Source organism: Gymnogyps californianus, chromosome 1, assembly GCF_018139145.2.
Source record: "Gymnogyps californianus isolate 813 chromosome 1, ASM1813914v2, whole genome shotgun sequence".
Lineage (NCBI taxonomy): Eukaryota > Metazoa > Chordata > Aves > Accipitriformes > Cathartidae > Gymnogyps > Gymnogyps californianus.
The window spans coordinates 140,767,409-140,786,839 of NC_059471.1; the positions used below are offsets into that span (position 1 = coordinate 140,767,409).

At 39.7% G+C, this 19,431-nt stretch overlaps 2 protein-coding genes across 3 annotated transcripts in view; both read right to left on the reverse strand.

Annotated features, from left to right (window-relative positions):
* Positions 1 to 19,431, reverse strand: part of NUP50 (nucleoporin 50) — a 398,016-nt gene that overhangs the window by 338,158 nt on the left and 40,427 nt on the right. The window lies entirely within an intron of this gene.
* Positions 2,999 to 19,431, reverse strand: part of ARHGAP8 (Rho GTPase activating protein 8) — an 83,738-nt gene continuing 67,305 nt past the window's right edge. For both annotated transcript variants that reach the window (XM_050914936.1, XM_050914937.1), the window contains exons 10-13: positions 14,445 to 14,522; positions 13,639 to 13,767; positions 10,458 to 10,561; positions 2,999 to 3,666 (exon numbers count right to left, since the gene is read on the reverse strand). In XM_050914936.1, the coding sequence (XP_050770893.1) occupies positions 3,469 to 3,666; positions 10,458 to 10,561; positions 13,639 to 13,767; positions 14,445 to 14,522 (509 nt within the window). In that variant the 3' untranslated portion in view covers positions 2,999 to 3,468. The remainder of the gene's footprint in view (positions 3,667 to 10,457; positions 10,562 to 13,638; positions 13,768 to 14,444; positions 14,523 to 19,431) is intronic.

Below are 19,431 nucleotides of genomic sequence, written 5' to 3' on the forward strand. Positions count from 1 at the left end.
GATAATCAGACTAATCTTGGGACCAATTTTCAACTCCTAACAGCTCAGTAAACTAAAATGCTTAGGCAATTTATTCTCTGTATATCGTCAACTAGGTAACACTTGATTTCTCATTCCATGACTGCATTTTATTGTTTTAAACTGAAATCCAGCATGTGTGTTTCCAACAGATTATCTCCATAATCACTTTCTTTTTGCTATGGAAATGATCTGAAAATTGTTCTTTGATATGAGAGAAGAGTTCACAAGGCCACACTGTACAAAAGCTCGAATCGTGCAATTATCATTTGTAAAGAGAAACTGTTATCAAAGTAACTGCAGGGGACACCTCCAGGACTCCTCTTAGAGTCAGGAAATTTGAAACATATATTTCTCTAACATGAATTTCACTCCAAACCCTTCTGAATAATTCATGAGAGCTGATTTAATGTCATAGTTAAGTCTGGCACTCAGGACAGAGATCGGGGGCTTCTGCCGCAGATGGAGGATTTCGCCAGTTCCTGTAGGGTAGGGGAGACAGAGCTGGGGTCTCATCACTGCGAGGGTTTTGCTACCCAGGTACCTCTGACCTGGGAAAGTCCCTTCCCCGTGACAGGCAGGCTTGCAGGGAAAGGCTGGGGTGGAGGTGAGTTCCTTCCTTACTTCTGTCTCAGGCTGCCTGCTGGGGAGGCAGGAAGGTCAAGGGGAGCAGGAGCCCCCCATCCCCCTGCCTCACTCTGCCCCCACCAGCGCTAATGGCAATCAGAACCAGAGCCACTACTGTTCTTAAGCAGCATCAAATTACCCGTACTGGCGGATAACAGATGTTATCTGTTCTTTAAAAGAAGGCACCTTGAGATGAGAAAACGCCATTTTGTTCTTCATTCGCTAAATGAGAGGAGCTATAAATTGCTGGAAAATGGTAGTTTACAAAGCACTAAAAGGAAGACCTGCAGTTTGGCATGTGACCAATACCGAAAGAGCGAGTCTGGTTCTAACTATCATCTTGTGTGTCTACAGGCAGGCAAATTAGCTGAAAGGATGCTTGTTGCTTGTACTTTTTACTTGTAAAAGTAAAGGGGTCAGAGGCAGCTGTGCCCTGAGGGCTTGCTTCACCAGCATGACTGCTGCTGCCAAATTCCTGCTCTCTCCCAACCTTTGATGAGTTAGAGAACTAAATCTATGAGGGAGCCCTCTCCCCAGGCTCTGGGGACTTTTTGAGCAAAGCTGACTTCCACGAACTCAGGATTTCACCCCACAGGGCTCTGGTATGTTACTGTGCTAAAACTATCCAGGACTCACATTCCCATTACGCAGTGTAGCCTGAAGACTAAATGCCATTTGATGTTGCTGGATTTTTGGAAGAGGACATGGGGAAATGGAAAACAACCATTTTATAGGACTCACCAGTATTTAATCCCAAAGCACTTTTCTAATGTCAGGTGCTCCTTCTTTGTACAGGCAGCAAAACTAATGCATATGTATTTTGACCAAGGTCAGAAAGTGGCAAAATACTCAGGCTTTGTTAATTCCCAGAGGCCAAATTCTTCCCCTATAAGAACAGGGTGCTGATGCACAGAACCATGCTGCCAAGTCGCTGAGCAGTGCTGAGTGTAATTGTGTTTGTTTGTCGTAATACAAGGCTAGGATGCTGTCACTGATAACTCAGATGTAAAACTGACGAGTTGCAATATGACATTATGACAGTTTTATCCTTGGCAATCTCATTTTGCTGAAATGCAACAATGATGAATACTTGTTAATTATTCTCTTTGTATTACGCAAGATTTTATATTTAGATGGGAGTGATAGGTGGTTATTACTTACAGATATTCAAAAGCCAACAAGTTGTCTTTAAGACACTTGAGGAACTGGGGAAAACGCACAACTGTGAGGTGAGAAGTTGGTCCTAACACATCTTGTTCTAACGCCTCTGTATTTTTCAAATTTTAATCATTGCCTAATGCTATAGATGACACCTACTGGGCAAACGAAGGCCTGGCACATCCAGCATTCCACAGCCTTCTGAATACTTGGTTATTTCCTGAAATTGCTGACAAGAACGAATCCTCTGTACCCTCTGCAATAAGATTTTGTTGCACCCCGTTACATAGGCAGGCAATTAATAACTGCTAAGAGGAAGGCCAGAAGTACAAGTCCTCAACTCACTAGAACCTACAGGATAAAAAGCGGTTCTGTGTTTGCGGAGGAGGGGATGCCTAAATTGTCTTCCTGAGACTGTTACTTTTACTGAAGTCTAAATAGTCCCTCTGTTTCATTAGCTTTGTACAGAAGCAGGAAGACCAGAGCATTAGGGAAAATACCACTTACCTTTTTTTACCACTGGTTAATTTTCTTTTGCTTTGCAGGCAACTATAATGACAACTTCGTTACACCGCCCCATTACCAATCAGTGTTAAACAATGAAATAGCAGCATGTTAGAGTTCATCAAATACAAGTGATATTAATGGCATAGTTAGAAAGAAAACACTGAAAATTCTCCCGTTACGTTGGCTAATTATTCACATTGGGACTAATAATAGACTTTCAATGTATAAAAATGATATTAGTTATATTATCCAAGTTGTTGCTCTTATTGCTTTCCAGAGAAACTGATTTGAAGACCAAATTTCTATCAACTCAAACTGCAAAAGCATGCAGCCCAAACATTAGGGGTACTCTTCTCAAAGTTAGTCTATATTCTGTATTATGCACTCACTGATATAACTCCATTGATGAAAATTCCAAGTATTTACCCATAAGATTATTGTTTCCCATTTGAACTTTTAAGAAGAAAAAAAACTTCCACACACTTTGCATGTGCAGCTACAGTGATTAACTGCATATATTAGATATTTACAAGCATAATTAGTTAGCTGTCTGCACAGCTCAAATTACCCAGGAAACACTTTATTCTCAATGGTAATTGCAAACCTGATGTGCCACAACCGCCCACACCTTTTTGTGTAAAACAAAGACACTTAAATATATGGAAAAATAGTTTAGAAATTTTAGTATCTTAAAAATTGATTCCAACTTTATTAACTTAATAGGGAAATTTCTAACAAACTTGTATTCAAATAAAAAAAAAAAAAAAGAAGAAAGCTGTACATTCAGGAGTGGTCCAGAACTTAGCTCTGCCCATGCAGAAAATAATACCACATAGTAAGGTCTCCAGATCCCCAAAGAAATGACAGACTGGCATGTAGTGTCATGATTTTTTTTAACATACCAGTTTTTGTCAGCTTAATAAGGGGATTCACTTTGACCTATTGGTCTTTGAATGTTCATATTCTCCCCCATGTGATGAGAATATATGGGGTAGTGTGCTTCTCCCAATATCTTTGGTATTTGGAAAGCTATAGAAACTTTACTCTGTACTGAAAGTTTTCTTTGCAGGAGAGAGCCCTGAATATAAAGCTCCCACCAGTTGAGGCACAGAGACCTTTCCCTCAGGCAGCCATACTCCATCTTCCTTCCTGGGACCATTAAGGTAAGATCTCACCAGGCACTGTTCGGGAGTTGAATATATTCGTGTAGAAATCTATCAGTAGTTCAGTGAAGAGATTCAGAGGTACCAGAGCGCTCAGGGAGGCTGTTCCTTTCGACGGCCAGATCAAATTCAAACCAAAGACACAGGCCAGGCTGGACGCTGTCATTCTGTTATATATGCTCTCCTGTGAAACCTGGAAAAACATAAACATGAATAGGTATATACAGACATGTGCCCCAGAGAGTGAGAGACAAGGCACCATCCTGTAGTGAGGATGAACCAATGACGGGAGTGGACCCTGGCCACAGGACATCACTGGCTTCTTAACAGCCTCAGGGCTGACTACGCAGCCTAGAGCTATGGGGCCACTGGAGTCTGTGTCCCTCAAGTACAAGATAAGATGTCAGTAAGTCAAGCAAAAAGGCTGAATTGTTTCCTTATCCTAGGAAAATCAATTGTTTTCAATCCTTCTATATGGAATCTATTGTTATCGCTGCTGGGGGACAGGGAAGCACAGCATAAACAAACAGCTATTCCATCTGCTTCGGTACTAAGTCCCCTATAAAACAAACCTTGATGACTTCTGAAGTTGTTTGCAAGGGTTTAGAAGGATTTTTTTTTTTTCTCCCACTGATGCATGACTTTGCTTTCAAGTACCTCCACATCCACCCAATTCCTCTGAAGCAATGGAGGTGAAAATGGGCTATAGGCAAAATACACAGTACTGAAATCTGTTCTGCGCCTGGATGATGTGTCCTACTTCTATCCGTGGATGTGAGCCCAGAACTGGGTAGCAGGAGTATTTTCTTCCTCTGTGTGAGCTTGGCAGGGAATTTGTGTGTGTTTTGCATTCCTGCATTGCATGACTGGTATCTAAAGCCCAATATGGTCTGGGTGTCCTATGTGACAAGTTCTCTGTTATTGTAAAGAGCCATCAAGCTGACGGTGCTCTTGATTCCTCCTGACCTAGGTAATTCAGCCAGTTCTTCTCAGGCTGATGGTTGCAGTTGTTGATCAGTAATCTATCATGGGAAGACCATGCAGTCACAAACTGTGATGTACAGGTTACTCTGAAGCTCTCACCTCAGAACAGAACAAGGAATTATTGGGCAAAATCTCCCATGTAGTCTTCCTGCTACAATTTCAAGTGGAGTAGGAAAGCAAAAATTCTACTTCTCAGTGTCTCTCCATTTCTGCCTTGCCATAAAGCCTACTGAAAAGGCAGCTCTGTCGTACTATGAAAAGCCTGAGGGCACTAGAGGAAAACCAAAGAAACACTATGATCATGTGAACACTTCTTAGCGTATGCATAAACTCCAGTTGCCCTCTGCCCGGTAACACAGGTTTCATTCCCCTCTATCTCCTACAGCACAGTCCCACCTTCCTCAGTGTTCTACCTAGCAAGGAGCCTATTTGCTCAGGAGGGGATATAATGCCCTTTAGACACGTGCGCAGGATGGAAGTCTTTCCCGTGAGGGACATGAAAAAGCACTTATGTGCCCAAAAGCATAAAATTTTCTTCCTAACCATATTAATTTTTCCAATAATAGGTACTATTTTTCCCTCCAATCTTTGCCTTACACTTCTGGGACATCAGAGCTACCATGATGCTACTTCTACTACAAATATTAAAGGCTTCAATTGTTTTTAAGGTCATGAAGCAGGGCTGGATAAAGGAAGGAGATACTGGTGCCATAACCACCTTTTCAAAGGATTGACTTCACAACCTGAGAATAAAAAGTCATCAGATTAAATAGCAATGCCTGCTTCATGACCTTATGCAAAACCCACATCATTCTCTCTAGAGCACGAACCACGTATAACCTGCTGACCTTCACATACTGCTCTCAATGCACTATTTAACTATACAGAAAAACCAACAAGTCCATCTTGTTCATTTAATCTGCTTCAGATGAGATCAGCTCAAACGAGTTCATTATACTACAGCAATGTAGCAAAAGCTAAACTACTACCAAAATAACTGATGAGGGAAAACAATTAGGACAACGATGAGTACCCTGTTAACAAGGAGACACAGACCTAGATATTACCCTGAAGGTAGCTGGACAATGAAGCTGGCGTTTGGATACTAATAAATATAACAAGGTTAGGGACTGCGTTCTGGCCTTTGGGTCAAGTGGCTCATATTGGCTGCATCCACACTGTGTAATGTTGTACATATGAAACACCTGTGGATCAAGGAAAAATTATTTTTTGCTGTTTCTTTCAGTTTAAAGTCTCTAAAATAACGTGAGCGCTACAGCCCATCACGTTGTGTTTTCTCTATAGCACAAAACCAAAAGATATGTGCTGTATATCCTAAGGCAGGTACCTTAAGCATATACAGAGCAGGTACCCTGTGATGGCACAGAAGCATGTGGTATAGTACCGGAGGACAATGGAGGGTGGAAGGAGCCAAACTTGTTGCAGTTGTCTTCCCCTGGTTTTTGGGAGTGCTCCCTGACACACTCCATCCTGCAAGTCATGTACAGGTGCTGTCTTCAAGTGCTAGTTGAAACACATCCAGCTTAACCTAGCCGCTGCCTTCAAAGGCCAATGTTTCAGCTCAAAGCAACACCACTGCAACTTGCTGGTAGAGCTAGATTTATTTTTTCTCTTTAGGCCAACTATTTCAAAGAATGTTTCTAACTCCAAGATAAAATCATCTCTTCCCACCTGCCACCACTCTGTGAACATTTCAAGGAGACAGTCAATGTTGAAATAATCAACAAAAATACCCATGACACAGCTTCTCCCTTGAGAGAGAAAATCCTTGAGATAAAATGAAACAGTGATTATATCATCTGAGGCAGAGCTACACTAAGCCTTATCTGTGAGTCATCCATGAGGCTGACACTTAGGAATTCAAGGGAGACACGGCACGCTGCTTTACTCCAAAATGCACAGCAATCCCTTCCTCAGCAGATCCAAGAAAGTGTGCAACTGAATCCAACTCTCTCCACAATAATCTTTGCCGGCTCACCAAGAGCTGCAAGCAAGGAAGCCTTGTCACATCAGTGGTAATGGCTTTATCCCTCCCCCAGGGGATCAGGCTTCACATCGTCTCAACTCCCTCACTACTCCAATGCCGGATTTCTCTCGAAGGACACGAACACATGACTTCATCTACAACACCATCATGAGCAGCTGATGTTTTTTTCCAACACTAGACCATGTAAGGGCAGCATGCAGTCAGCCAACCTCTTTATGGGCTACCCCTCTAAAAAAGTGCACCCCAAAGCTATGTTCTGAGAAATACAAATGACATCTTCAGCATTTGGACTAACGCCCTTGACTACTTCTTTGATTCCCTCACAAAGTTAGTAACCATCATCTCTGTTTCAAGTGAAAAATACACTTGCTCTGTCAATTTGACAAGCTAATAAAAGACAATTCCCCAAGGACCTAGATCATATCTTTGCAGGAATCATCTGAACATCACAGAAAAGTATTACAACAAAGAACTACACAGCTCCAGTTTGTTGGGCTTTTTCCCCCTTTCATTGGAACATGTATAGAAAAATCATTAAGTAACAGCAGCCTATATTGAAAGAAAGTCCTCTAGAAAGATAAAATTTTACATTGCAAAACTCATCATTGGGAATAAACACTGAAGATTTAGTGCCACATCAACAAATCCAAAATATACATCTTCACTATCCCAGAATAAACACCCAGCTCCCTCCAGCAAAATTGTGACAATTTTTGGATTCCACATACTTGCATCCCAGCACCCTCATGGATACTGCAGGAGTGAAACCAGACCGCCTCTACACTACCTAATGAACTTAAACAGTGAAATACAGAGGGTAGAAACAGCCAGTTACCATCACATTTTAAAAATATAAGGACATCACCATCTCTTTGGTCTCTCAGTCGCAATGCTGAAAGTAACTCCACAAAACATTTTCAAAAGAAAATTACTAGATATTAAAACGCCCCCACAAACTGACTGGAAATGTACATTTCTATCCCCCACTCTCAGCTACCTTGCAGACATGCCAACTGCTTGTATCTGCTCCATAAGGCTTAGTCATCTAATCCTTCCCAACGTGCCCCATCATCTCCAGCCACCTCCAAGCTTTGCTGGTGCTAATTACACTTTTCAATTGGACAAGCGACTGAGACAAAACATTAATTCAGAGTGGTTTACTTTCCAGCTTATACTTGGCTTTAACTTTGCTGCTTCAGTTACAGATCTGAAGCATAGCTCATGGGCTCCAAACTGTGTCCATTTTTTCTAGTTGGTCCATGTTTGACGTTTTGAATTTGGCAGGTTTTTGCAATGGTACTTTCAGCGAAGATAGCCACCCTTCCCCTGCATCAGGCATGACGGCAGGGACAGAAATAAGCAGCAGAGAGGGAAAGTGTGTAAGCCTAGAGAGAGGGCCTCATCAGCTGGTACCAAAATCAAAGACATGGTTATAAAACATAATCTAGACGATATTATTGCCTCTACAAACTTTCCTGATTGTTTAGCCTTAGACTGTCATAGAAAACTACAATTACAGTTTTCTACTAAATGGTTTCTGGCTTCAGAACTGGGTAACCGTAGCCCTCAGAGTGTTCTCCCAAGTAATTTGCAAGAAGACTTCTTTGAGCCCTTTAAGTTTGCACGTGCATTCATAAATCCACTTCACTGCACGTGCAACGCAGGGCTTGTGGAACACAAACACTTGTTTGTGCACACTCATCTCTTGTGAGATCAGCTGAGCAAGCACGGACATTTTTTACAGACATAATTCAGGGACTGACTTGTGAAAACCTGCCTGTGTTTTCCCTCTTGCTCCTGGTTGCCCAATTCTGCCTAGGGACCTCAGTCCACTGCAGCTCCAAGAGGACCTCGCAAATCCCTCTCTAGCGGCCAGATGCACTGCAAAGTGGAGATGGGTGGGTTATACCTTTCACAGCATGCTGGGCTCATTACTGGCAAAATCACTGCTAATCTCAGGCTAAAGGATTTGGACCTATTTTTGAAATTCAAGTCTGTTACTTCTGTAGGAGTTGCACTGTCTTGCTGTAGCACTCTTGGACTAGAAGGAGCTGTTTCATTAAGGGTGTTGAGACTGCAGAGAAAACAGGGATTTTTTTTTTTTTTTTTCTTCTTCCACAAGCCTGTATCAAACCTGGAGTGTTCAAAACCTGTATCTAGTGATTACAATTCATCCCACTTCATGAAATTACCACAAGTACCTCTTGCACTACTCAAGGCTGAGCTCATGGAAGAATTAAATTGCCTCTTATATGTAAGAAGGTTGATGCTTGCGCGTAAAAACTAGGATTATTGGTAGAGTGCTCTGTTAAAGTTTGAACTGTGGCAGCTTGTGCAGCACACTGATCCGCAATTAATAGAAATCTCTAGTTCCTGGATTGTTTCACATTCCCTTGACCTTTCCAAATGCAAATATTCCCTGAGACATTAAGGATGAAAAGCCATGGATCAGCACAAATTGCGGATCTGAGCACTAGTATCAACTTGATGCGGTGCTTTACAGAACAAGGCATACTCAAAAATAATGCTGTGTTCTGTTGCCCAATTACAGAAAACACTATGTAATACTTTTGCACACCTCATTAACACCTCAAGTGCTCAGCTCTTAAGAAGTGCGTTGAGATGGCGCACCTATTATTGGAACAAAGTCACTTACACGATTCATAACACTGAGGAGAGATATCAGTTGCTAAAATAATAGCAAATGACATGAGGATCTCCTTAATAGCATTAGAGTTCAGCTAAGCAACAGTAAACGAACATGTGGGTATTACAGGAACCTTGCAAGTGCTGTCTGAGTGAGGGTTGTATCAATGTGTTTCCTTTAATCTTGCTTTTCTCTAGTGTTTTGATAGAAAAAGGGATTAAATGTACTTGTTTCTGAAATATGCTGCTGGCTAGAATATGGCAAACGTGATTGTAGTGCAAGAACAGTTACTGAGGGCTAATTCCTCCACTGGTGGAAATCAGCATCTTTCCACATACGTGATTGCTTTGGTGGGCTCTTAGGACTTCTGAAGGCTAGATCACTGTATTTAGGTGTCAGCCACACCATGACCCTCAATTTTAGGCACCTGGGTTTGAAAAAAATGCAATCTGGAACAGGCAATGTATTGGATAAGGCAAAAAGAAGGGAAATTTACACTCCTATTACTGTCTTTTCCTGCACATAAACTGGCAACCAAAGGATGTCACTAGGCTAACTGTAGAACTATTTGTAATGGATGTTCCCCAAACCCTCACACTTGGGGGGTTTTCAAAAATGGGTTTAAAAAAAAAAAAATCAGCAGATCAAAAAGTAGGACAAAAGACACATGATTTCATTTATCCTGAAGCATACCAAAAATCCTTGCAAAATGGCATGTTCAAAGTTTTTTATTTACCACTGTAGTAAATTACAGAATGAAAGGCTATTTTCAACAGGAAAATGTTGTTTTTAAGATTTAATATAAAATATTTTGCTGATTGTTTTTCTAAAGCTCATTAATATTTCTATCATTTTCTAAAATGACAGTAATTTATTTGGTTTTAGTTGCCCAAGATTTATACTTTGGAGAAAAAAGGTGATTTCACCTAGTTTTTCTCCGGCACTGAAAATTACACAACCACAATTTTCAGGCATTTTTTCCACTCCAAAATAGGAAAAAAACCCAAAACTAAATCAATAAAAACATGCATTTGTGAATGTGGAATGGAGGGGACAGGACTTTTAAATATTCCAGTGCAGGCACAGTTCCACTTAAATTTACACAGTAGTTTTCATTACACCTAAAGAATTTCATGGTGAAGGGATGGCCAGATCATTGTTTAGCACTGACTTGTATTAGAACTGGAGGGTTCTGCATCCTGAGTTCACTCCATTGGCAAGTACTGCACAACCACTTCACCATACTTTTTAAATTATCCAGTTTTATTTTCCGTGGAGATGTTAAATGTTGAGTTAACAAGAACAGATTTAGAAAGAAAAGACCAGAAATTTTGCCTATACTTACCATATGGAGAAAGCATATCAGATATTTCAGAACAACGTAATTGTGTTCAGGAAGTCCTTGAATGATTTGTTTACATCTGGTGACTCGTAAACTGCTCTCCACACCTGCAATGTCAAAGTCAATCTTAACTCCAAAACATCAAAATATTCCCAAGAAATAATATATTATTTATATCTGCTGGAATTACTTTAGATATCCATCTGTAAAACTGACCACAAAATTCAGCTCTACTAACCTCCACGACCACAGTAACAGTTAGGGTTATCCCTCTGAATGTCCCTATCATATTTTGTATTATCATATATCTGCCTAAGACTAACTTCCAGAGTATTTTCTTGATTCAGTAAAATAGCCAAAATAATTTCTTTGCTAGAGGGGATTTTCAAAGGTCTTGATTTGAATCCCATTATCTCTCCACGCACTGAATCCAGACATCTACTTTTTATGCTCTGATTTTATTCTTGCTGAGACATAGTCCTGCCCAAAATGCTCTTTTGGCACTCCACTAACTTTAAAATCACTTTTGTGATTCTGCAGGAAACTCTTCTGTCTTGGCAAAAGTTTATGAGATGGCCACTTGGGTGGGTAAGAATTTTCTAGAGATGAACCTAAGCAGGTTCATTAACTCATTTCTACAGATGGGCAAAACCAGAACTGAACCCCAAACTCCCTGCATCATCTAGACAGTCTGGGTGCGAATTACACTAACACTAGATTATATTTCAAATGCTGTACCAAGTGACTGACTTTTTTCTTCTGGAATATTGTAATTATTTTAGTACTGGAAGTTTAACACCAATTTGGAGAAAGGTCTGATGATTACAATCATGCCTGACCTAACCAGCCCATTTAAGCTGATGTTTTTTCTGCATTTGTTGCATTTCTCTCTCTCGCCCCCTGACACAGCTAGAGATGTGCTTAAGCATGTGTGCACGCACAAAATTCCAGCATGTTAAATGTTCCCTTAAGCTCTGAATTAAATACATGAAGCTATACTGTGGTTAGCTGCGTTGACATTTTTCCTACTGCAAAACTATCCGTTCCTGTAAAACACAATAACCTGAATCCCAAGAATTTTTTTATCAGCCTTCTTCAGAGTAAATAATGCAGGAATTGTAGCAATACTGGGTAAAGGAACTCTTGTTAGCAGTTTTCATGACCAAAGAAGAAGTTCTTTGACAATTATAAGCTTCAAGGTTCCATTAATTTTTTTAGTCAGTCACTTGGCTAATTTATTTCACAGCTCCCATCAAAAACTCTTTAAAAAAAATGTTTCAGACGCGACACTAAAGAGAAAAGTTTCGCTGTTATTTCGAAGTACTGTAAAGCACAGATACTGTATTTCTAGGTTTGCAGGTTAAGAGATGTAATAGATACATCACACACTGCTCTGGTGTCTTCCAGAAGACAGAATGAGAATTTTCAAATCATCCCAAGACAGCTGTCTGTGATCACACCTCTTCAAAGCTCCCTTCTGCACTGTATTCACAGAGAAAATGCCTTTGCTGCGGTCCAGCTTGGCTCTCAAGCTTAAGATCTTTTAAAATCAGGGTATCACCACAGCATCAAGAAAAGATAATGGACATCACACTGCATAACAAGAAAGCCCAAGGAGAAATTCTCTTAAACTCCACTTTTCAAGATATTTTGTCAACATTTAAAACACCAGTAAACAAAAATAACATGGTATGAACGTTTCACAGGCGCTTTGCCAAGCAAAGCCTCCCAGTGTTCCTAGGACAATGCATTGCGCTCAGATTCTTTTCAGACTTGTTCTCATTTTTCACTTAGCTCTAGCACAAGAGCTCTAGCACATCATGTCCACAAATTCAGCACAAGATTAATTCAGTAAAAATTAGAATTTATATATCCTTTTTCCAAATTGCCTGTCTTCTTTCCTCAGTTCTGAGTGACAATCCTTACTCCCTCCATTTCTACAACCTACCTGTGAATAGACCTGTTTTTCTAAATGCCCTGAGACATTCAGTGCGTGGACAGATGAATCCAGGATTTGAAAGGTGGTGATCTACAGACTTGCAAATAGAAAACCAGGACAAACCTTCAGAGGATTATGAACATGACCTGATTAAAGTTCTTAATTGAAATGCATAAATAAAGTTAATGATATGAAACAGTACATGCAGATGCTAGTGATGGGCACAGTATAAGAATTTTACTTAGAATACAGTATACCTAGGTGCAGTAAACTTGCTGTACTTCTCCACTTTACAAACATGTAGCAATCGAGATTTATCCCCAGTCTGATTTATTTTAGTGCCCTACCCCAACAGGAACAGTCATTATAGTGATGATAACCTACACTTTGCAACCGCATCAGCCCATGGTTACCAGAGGTACATCAACCGACTCTGTTGGAAGCTGTACTCCATTTAGACATAATTTCCTCAAAAAGCAGGTTTTGGAAAAATGTGTGCTTGTGACTGAAGCCCTACGAGTTCCCTGCTAGCTTGACTATAGCCTGGATGGCAAAATACCAGTCTCTACAAGTACTGGGTACTAACTCCCAGATATTCTGGGATCTCAGATATTCAAGCCCCATGTATTAGGGGGTTGCCTTGCCAGCGTTATAACCTCCTAGTCCCCGACAAAGGCCACATAATTAAAATTTTATAATTCAGTTTCATGTGGTGCCAGATCTTCAGATAATCAATGTCTTCTCATGGCTTTAGATCCTTTCTTCCCCAATATGTTATCCCATAGGAATAGTTCCAATAAAAACAACCCCCTCCCCACAAAGAAAAAGGAAAAAAACCAAAAGCAGAGTACAAACAACAACTAGATTTTGTTTCCACAATTCTGCCAATACTGCTGCTAAAACTAAAGCTGCTTTGACATAACTTGCATCACTGAGACTGACTCAGTGCTGTGCCATGACATAAAAATGGAGCCTTGACAGTGAGAAGTCCAATCCAATTCTTAATAATACAGTATGATACACAGATAAACCAGTAAACCTTGTCAAAAGCAGAGAGGGTCTCGGTAACCCTGACCACCTTGCTCTGGTACAGATTATGAGGTTGTCCATTCATGGCTGCAGTGAAGCACTAATAATATTATATACCCACAACTGCGTCATGGTTAGCAAACAGCAGTGATTATGAATTACCCACGTCCAGTTCAACTTACTGTATAAATTTTTCTAAAACTTATTTATACTCACTGGTGATTCCGAGGATACGATCATAACACTCAAACGTTAGTAATGGCTGAGGGAGTTCCCTAAGGAAAGTCTTTAGGATAACAGCAGGAATATGGATATCATTATAATCATCGAAATTCACAGACTTGCCTAAAAGGCGAAAAAGAAGAAAAAAGGTGTTCAATCATATGTTTTACTTGTTCTTTGGACTACTGCTTAAAAACTGTTTCACACTACATTTTGAACACAAAACCTCTTGGCTTTCTGCTGCTGGTAACTCCTGGCATTTTCTTTTTGTATTTTTTCATAGAGTTTTATCAATCTTGCTATAAGAGATTCTCCCCATAAAGGCATTTCTTAAAATGACTTCATGGGGAAGTCAATGACTTTCAAAATTACTTCACTACATTTCATAAATTATTAGGTAAAATTATATTTCTTTGCCATAACCGTGGAAGAACGCCAGAGGCAAAAATGACACAAAGGCATTGTACTTCGTAACTAAAGTAACTCGAAGCACATAGAGGTGATACAAATATTTATGAAAAAACAGACTGTTTTTTTACTCAAACCTTATCATTCATTAGCTGCTATGGATTTTGTAAGCTCTGGTCTGACATCAGCTGATGACTTGCTATTCAGTAAGCGTTAAGCGCCTGTTGCTATCTTTCAGGTTTCTGTACTAGTGCTCTTATTATGATATTTTATGTTAGAAATGGTTTTATGATTAACTAATTATAAGAAAGCTAGCATTTCTGCTTCACCAACAAAACCAAGATCAACAAAGCCCTCATGCTATTACTGGCAACGGTATGATGGCAGCTTACCCTGATTGTAGAGTTTCCGAACATCTTTGATAGTCTGGATGCTGGCTGACCTTCTGAAGAGGCCCTCTACTTGTAGTCCTGAAAAAAGAATTAATGCAGGTCTCATCTGTAAAAGCTGTCACTCTCTTGTTTTTCTCTATAGGTTCAGTCAAAAACAGAACAGAGGGAGAAGGTTTGGGAACAAAGCCACTTGATACACTCTTTTTTTTTTTTGAAAGAAAAGTCCTTGAGAAGAGAATGTAGGATCAAATCATGTTTCAGCATTGCCTACAGCACTTTAACATGTCTCATAGAAATACTACCACCTTTCCTTAAGTGTTTTAGAGTGTCTTGCCAACTATAATTTTTCTTTAAAAGTAGCTTTCAATTGCACCTAATGACATAGAAGCAGGAGATTTAGATTTACCAGGCTGCTTACGTACCCACTCTCACTGAGTGTATCTGCAAACTGAGCCCCAAACCACGCCTGTAAATCGGCTATTCTCCTTCTAAATGCCTTAAACCTTTAGCAAGCTAAAGAGGGTATTTGCAAAGATTCCCTAAGCTCCCTCTTCTGTCAGTGGATGAGACAAGATCCATTAGGCTGGGGAACATTTCGTAGGATCTTTGGATGGAGAAGCTTATTTCTTGTCCTTGGAGGGATACTGGCCTCCCCAGCTTAAAGGTAGTTTGGGGCAGACCACTGCTCCTTCCACCTCTCTCTGGAAGTCAGAGGGACTTAACACTCTGCCTGCCCGTGGTATTTTGAAATACCCGATTCTAGTCGAGGCACTTATGAAATATTTATCCTAAATCTCCTGAAGAGTATCTATCTAATTTGCTTTCATGTCTTGGACTGACTGAAATCTGACTTCAGCTACAGAGGAAAAACTTCAATAAAATGCATCCAATCAAGGATCTATTTTGGACCACAGCTTTCAAGGTAAGTTAATTATCTGAATTATTATGCAAAACAGGACAGGGGCTAGAAGCGTTACTTTTCTTGAGACTTGTGGTACTTCTTGCTTTTGAGTTTGGTAAAATCATCATGTCCCTCTCTCTTTCCTTCTCTCCAGTTTGTGCTGTTCCTTCCACCCAGCAGGTAACGCAATTTGGCTCACGTGTAGTCTCAAGTGGAGATTCCTACTGGAAGCACAGTCATCTAAAATATTAGCCTACACTGGTCCGACAAAACATAAAATTGCTGACATTTTGACAGACCACCCACTGACTTGGAGGGACTGCTGTATGTTTCTTTATGTGAGTGTGAAAGAGCAGATTGACTTTTTTATTTTTTCATGCTTATCTTTCAGCAGGTAAGTAGCCAGACTGAAATCAATGTTTATGTATTTCAACTAAAGTACACGTGCATCTACTTGCATGATCAAGAATCTTTATGGTGTTCTAGAAAAATTTTGAGTCATACATTAATGAAAGATACTCAGTCACTCTTGTAAATTCACCCAGGTTGCTTGCGTATTTTATACATGAAAAATTAGTAAATTAATACAAAATTCCTTAATGAACCCATTCCTTAGAGAATATCATTTAGTATTGTTCATACAAATTTAGATCAGTATACTAAAAGAATTGATAATGTACTACTGAAGCAAATTTTCATAGACGTTTCAGAGACTTTTGCAAAGAACCCCAAGCTCTACTTGAATTGCTCCACCGACTAGATTTAGAGGCTTAGCTGGACTTTAGGTGAATATAGCTCCTAGTTACTTTCTAAGCATTTATGCCCTTGCTTGTTAAATTCCAGGTTGCATGTTAAAACGTTAGCCCGTGAACTCAGTTCTAGAAGGGGTATGATATCTCAAACTACAATGTATTAAGAAGGACATGTGTGTTTACTAAAGGAACCAAATGGACAATAATTATGATCTATTTGACCGCTTACTTTATTCCTGACCAGGTCATGTTTCAGTTGAATAAAGTTACAGCAAATGGCATCACTGCAGAAAAACTGTTCCATTAGATTTATACCACAACCTGTCAAAAGACATGGTTTCGGAAGTGGCAGCTGTGAACAGCTAGCTCGTCAAGGCATTGCCCTCAGCAAACAAGAAATACAATAATTTCCTGAGAATTTGTAGAATATTATGCTGTCTGTTAGTGGACTAGAGCTTTTCTGTAGAAACGAGTCTTTCAGAAAATGGACATCATAAACGCTTGCAATTCGGTTTGCAGGAATTGGTTTAATAGTTAATGCTTTAATCTGATGTGAATCTCACTATATATACTATAGTGTAATAAATATCAATTTTTAACATGTTTATGCCTTTATTGGCTAAGCTTTCAAGAGTCTAATTAAAGACATTAATCTGTAGTGTAGACAGCAGCTGTACTCATCTGGCCCTGCATCCCATCAATGTTACTGTAATGGCATGTAACGCTAAGCTCTTGCTGGATATGTTTTTTGGAGGTCTGAGGGGGAAAAAGCAACTTTTACCCTCATCTGCAGAAATCTGGGATACAGGCGGTATCTGTGCTTCTTCCAGAATTCATTTTCCAGGTCAGCTGAAACTGAATCAATATATAGCAATTTGTTTGATCACAGATGGCAACAAGCCAACTACTAAAGCAGGTATCTCCAATCCTTACATTTGCGGGCAACCTATCCAAATGACGTGACACTAATTAAACGTAGGTTAGTGCAATTGTTAGGAAAAAAGAAAAAGCTATATTCTCCTTCTAAAGTAAAAGAATCGCAACAGCAAGAGCCGCATCTTTTTTGCATAAAAGATGCTCAGACCAGAAAATAATATATTATAGCAATTTTTAAATAAAGCATGGGTCATAACTTCAGCCTACTGGTAAACAGAAATGAGTCAACCGCAATTATGCTATTGAAGAGGGAAAACTATGAGCCTGGGTACAGAGACAGCCCTTTTGCAATATATTTTGCTAACTTCTGGGATGCATACGAACTGAGCAGGATACTTTTTTTAGAAGTCTGTAAGTCTATTAATTGCTCTCTATGCTTTCTGTGTTTAGGGAAAGCTACCTGAAAACATGATTTGAACGATGGTGTTTCCCATGACACGTAACCTGAACAGCATTAGCAAATACCCCCAACTGGGGTCTCATAATAATGGATGGGAAGGACGAAAGGGACCTGAAGCCTCTCGTTGGTTATTCCACTGTGATGGATAAATACACAGCCTTATATACAGTCAGGAAATACTTTCTCCAAACCTGTCTCTTCCTTTTCAGACACTAGGGGAAAAAAAACCCAGTTCTTGGAACTACCATAATTAAGCTAACACAAAGTACCCATGCTAAAATAAGATTAATCACTTTGTCGTCTTTTTGCAGACAAAATACATGCCAGAGCCACCAGAGTTACAGGATGAGGAAACAAAATTGCCTGAAGACAATCCTGGTCATTGCAGTTCAAAGCATTCATTTACGTCCTTTTAAAAAAAATAATTTTGAAGTAGCCTATTTAATTTCTGTTAGTAGTATTCTTCAATCAAACCCTGTTTACAGCATGACTCATGTCAGCTGTCTCTAAAGAGAAATATTTTTGTTTTGGTGTGCAAGTTGAACTATTTTGCCATTAATAGCATGGTCCATAGAGAATACCAATCCTGGAGCAGCAGCGCTTGCCAGAACACTGCTAGTGGATGACTGACACGAGCGGCTACCCTGGGCTTTCCAGTTCTGATAAACATGCATGTCACTCATATTCTATCAACGCTGCAGAGCCTCTGTTGAGATAACTCAGCACAAACTGCTCCCTGCCCCTCACCAAAAAAAGACAGATAGATACATAGATAGAGATCAGTGGACTTTTGCTACCCTGCATTAAACTCTCCAGACCAAAAAGAGCAAAATTTTGTTTTAAATATTAAGTGCTATACAGAAAAAACGTAGTGATGTGACTAGTGAAGGAGCCATCTGCATTCAATGAAAAGTGATTCTGCGATTGAGAACTTAACTGAGTAATTATTTAAATGTCAGTAATCATAAATGAAAACAGGCAGGCACTTCATTCCACACTGAAATAAGATGGCTTTTACCACAGCAGACAAAATTTCACAGTGCAATGACACAACTGTGTCACACTCCGAATTAATAAGTTGTTGCTAAAAATACTTAACCCCCTTCTACCCCCTATCAGTTGTCCCACAGGAAAGACACAGAAAATCAAAACTGATAAAGATAAATTAAAGCAACACATGCTGTCACATTGCTGCAAACTTGTCAAAGAAAGAGAGATGAGAAAATTACATTCTTTTTCTTTCAATCATCCTTGATTTGAGGGTTTCTGGCATCAAAAACCTTTGTTAATTTGTCTGCTTTCAGAAGAGAAATAGCAAAGAGTGAGCATCTGAATTCCTTCTGTCCCAAATTGAGTTTGGAAATGTTTCTTTTGACTGGGGTCCTGCCAAGTTTCAGGAAGTGTCCATCCTGGTTTGGAAGCAGTTTTCATTTTCATTAATACAACTGATTTAGACATCTTCTTGCAGATTACCTAATTCTAGTAAGATTCCTTTTTAAAAATTAGAACTAATTTATTTCTAATACGAGGACTGATGAGTTTATAGCATATTTTAATTGTCCTTCTTCAATGTTACATCTTAAATGCCCAAAGTGGTGGCAATTGTGAATTTTTATGCTTAAGACAAATTCAAGATTTTTTTTTTTTTTGACGCTAGAATACAGTACAAGTTTGAGGAGGAGATTGCACAGCCTTCCTTTCCCTTGTACTCTGTGCAATGAATACAGAACAAGTAAGTGTGATGTCTGCAGTCTGTAAAGATGATTTGCACTGCAAGAAGGTGCATAGCAGATCAAGGGCAGAGGGGAAGAGAAGGGACAGTTCCAGCCCTACTGAAAAGCTGAGCAGCAGCAGCAAGGATGTAAAACTGTGCATCCTCCACAGAACTCAAAGTGTATTTGTGTCCTTCCAGTTTTGAACAGCATAGTCTCTAGCCTTTGGATTTATGAATGAATATTCTCAGTTTACACTTGGCACCTCTGAACATAATTTATTTAC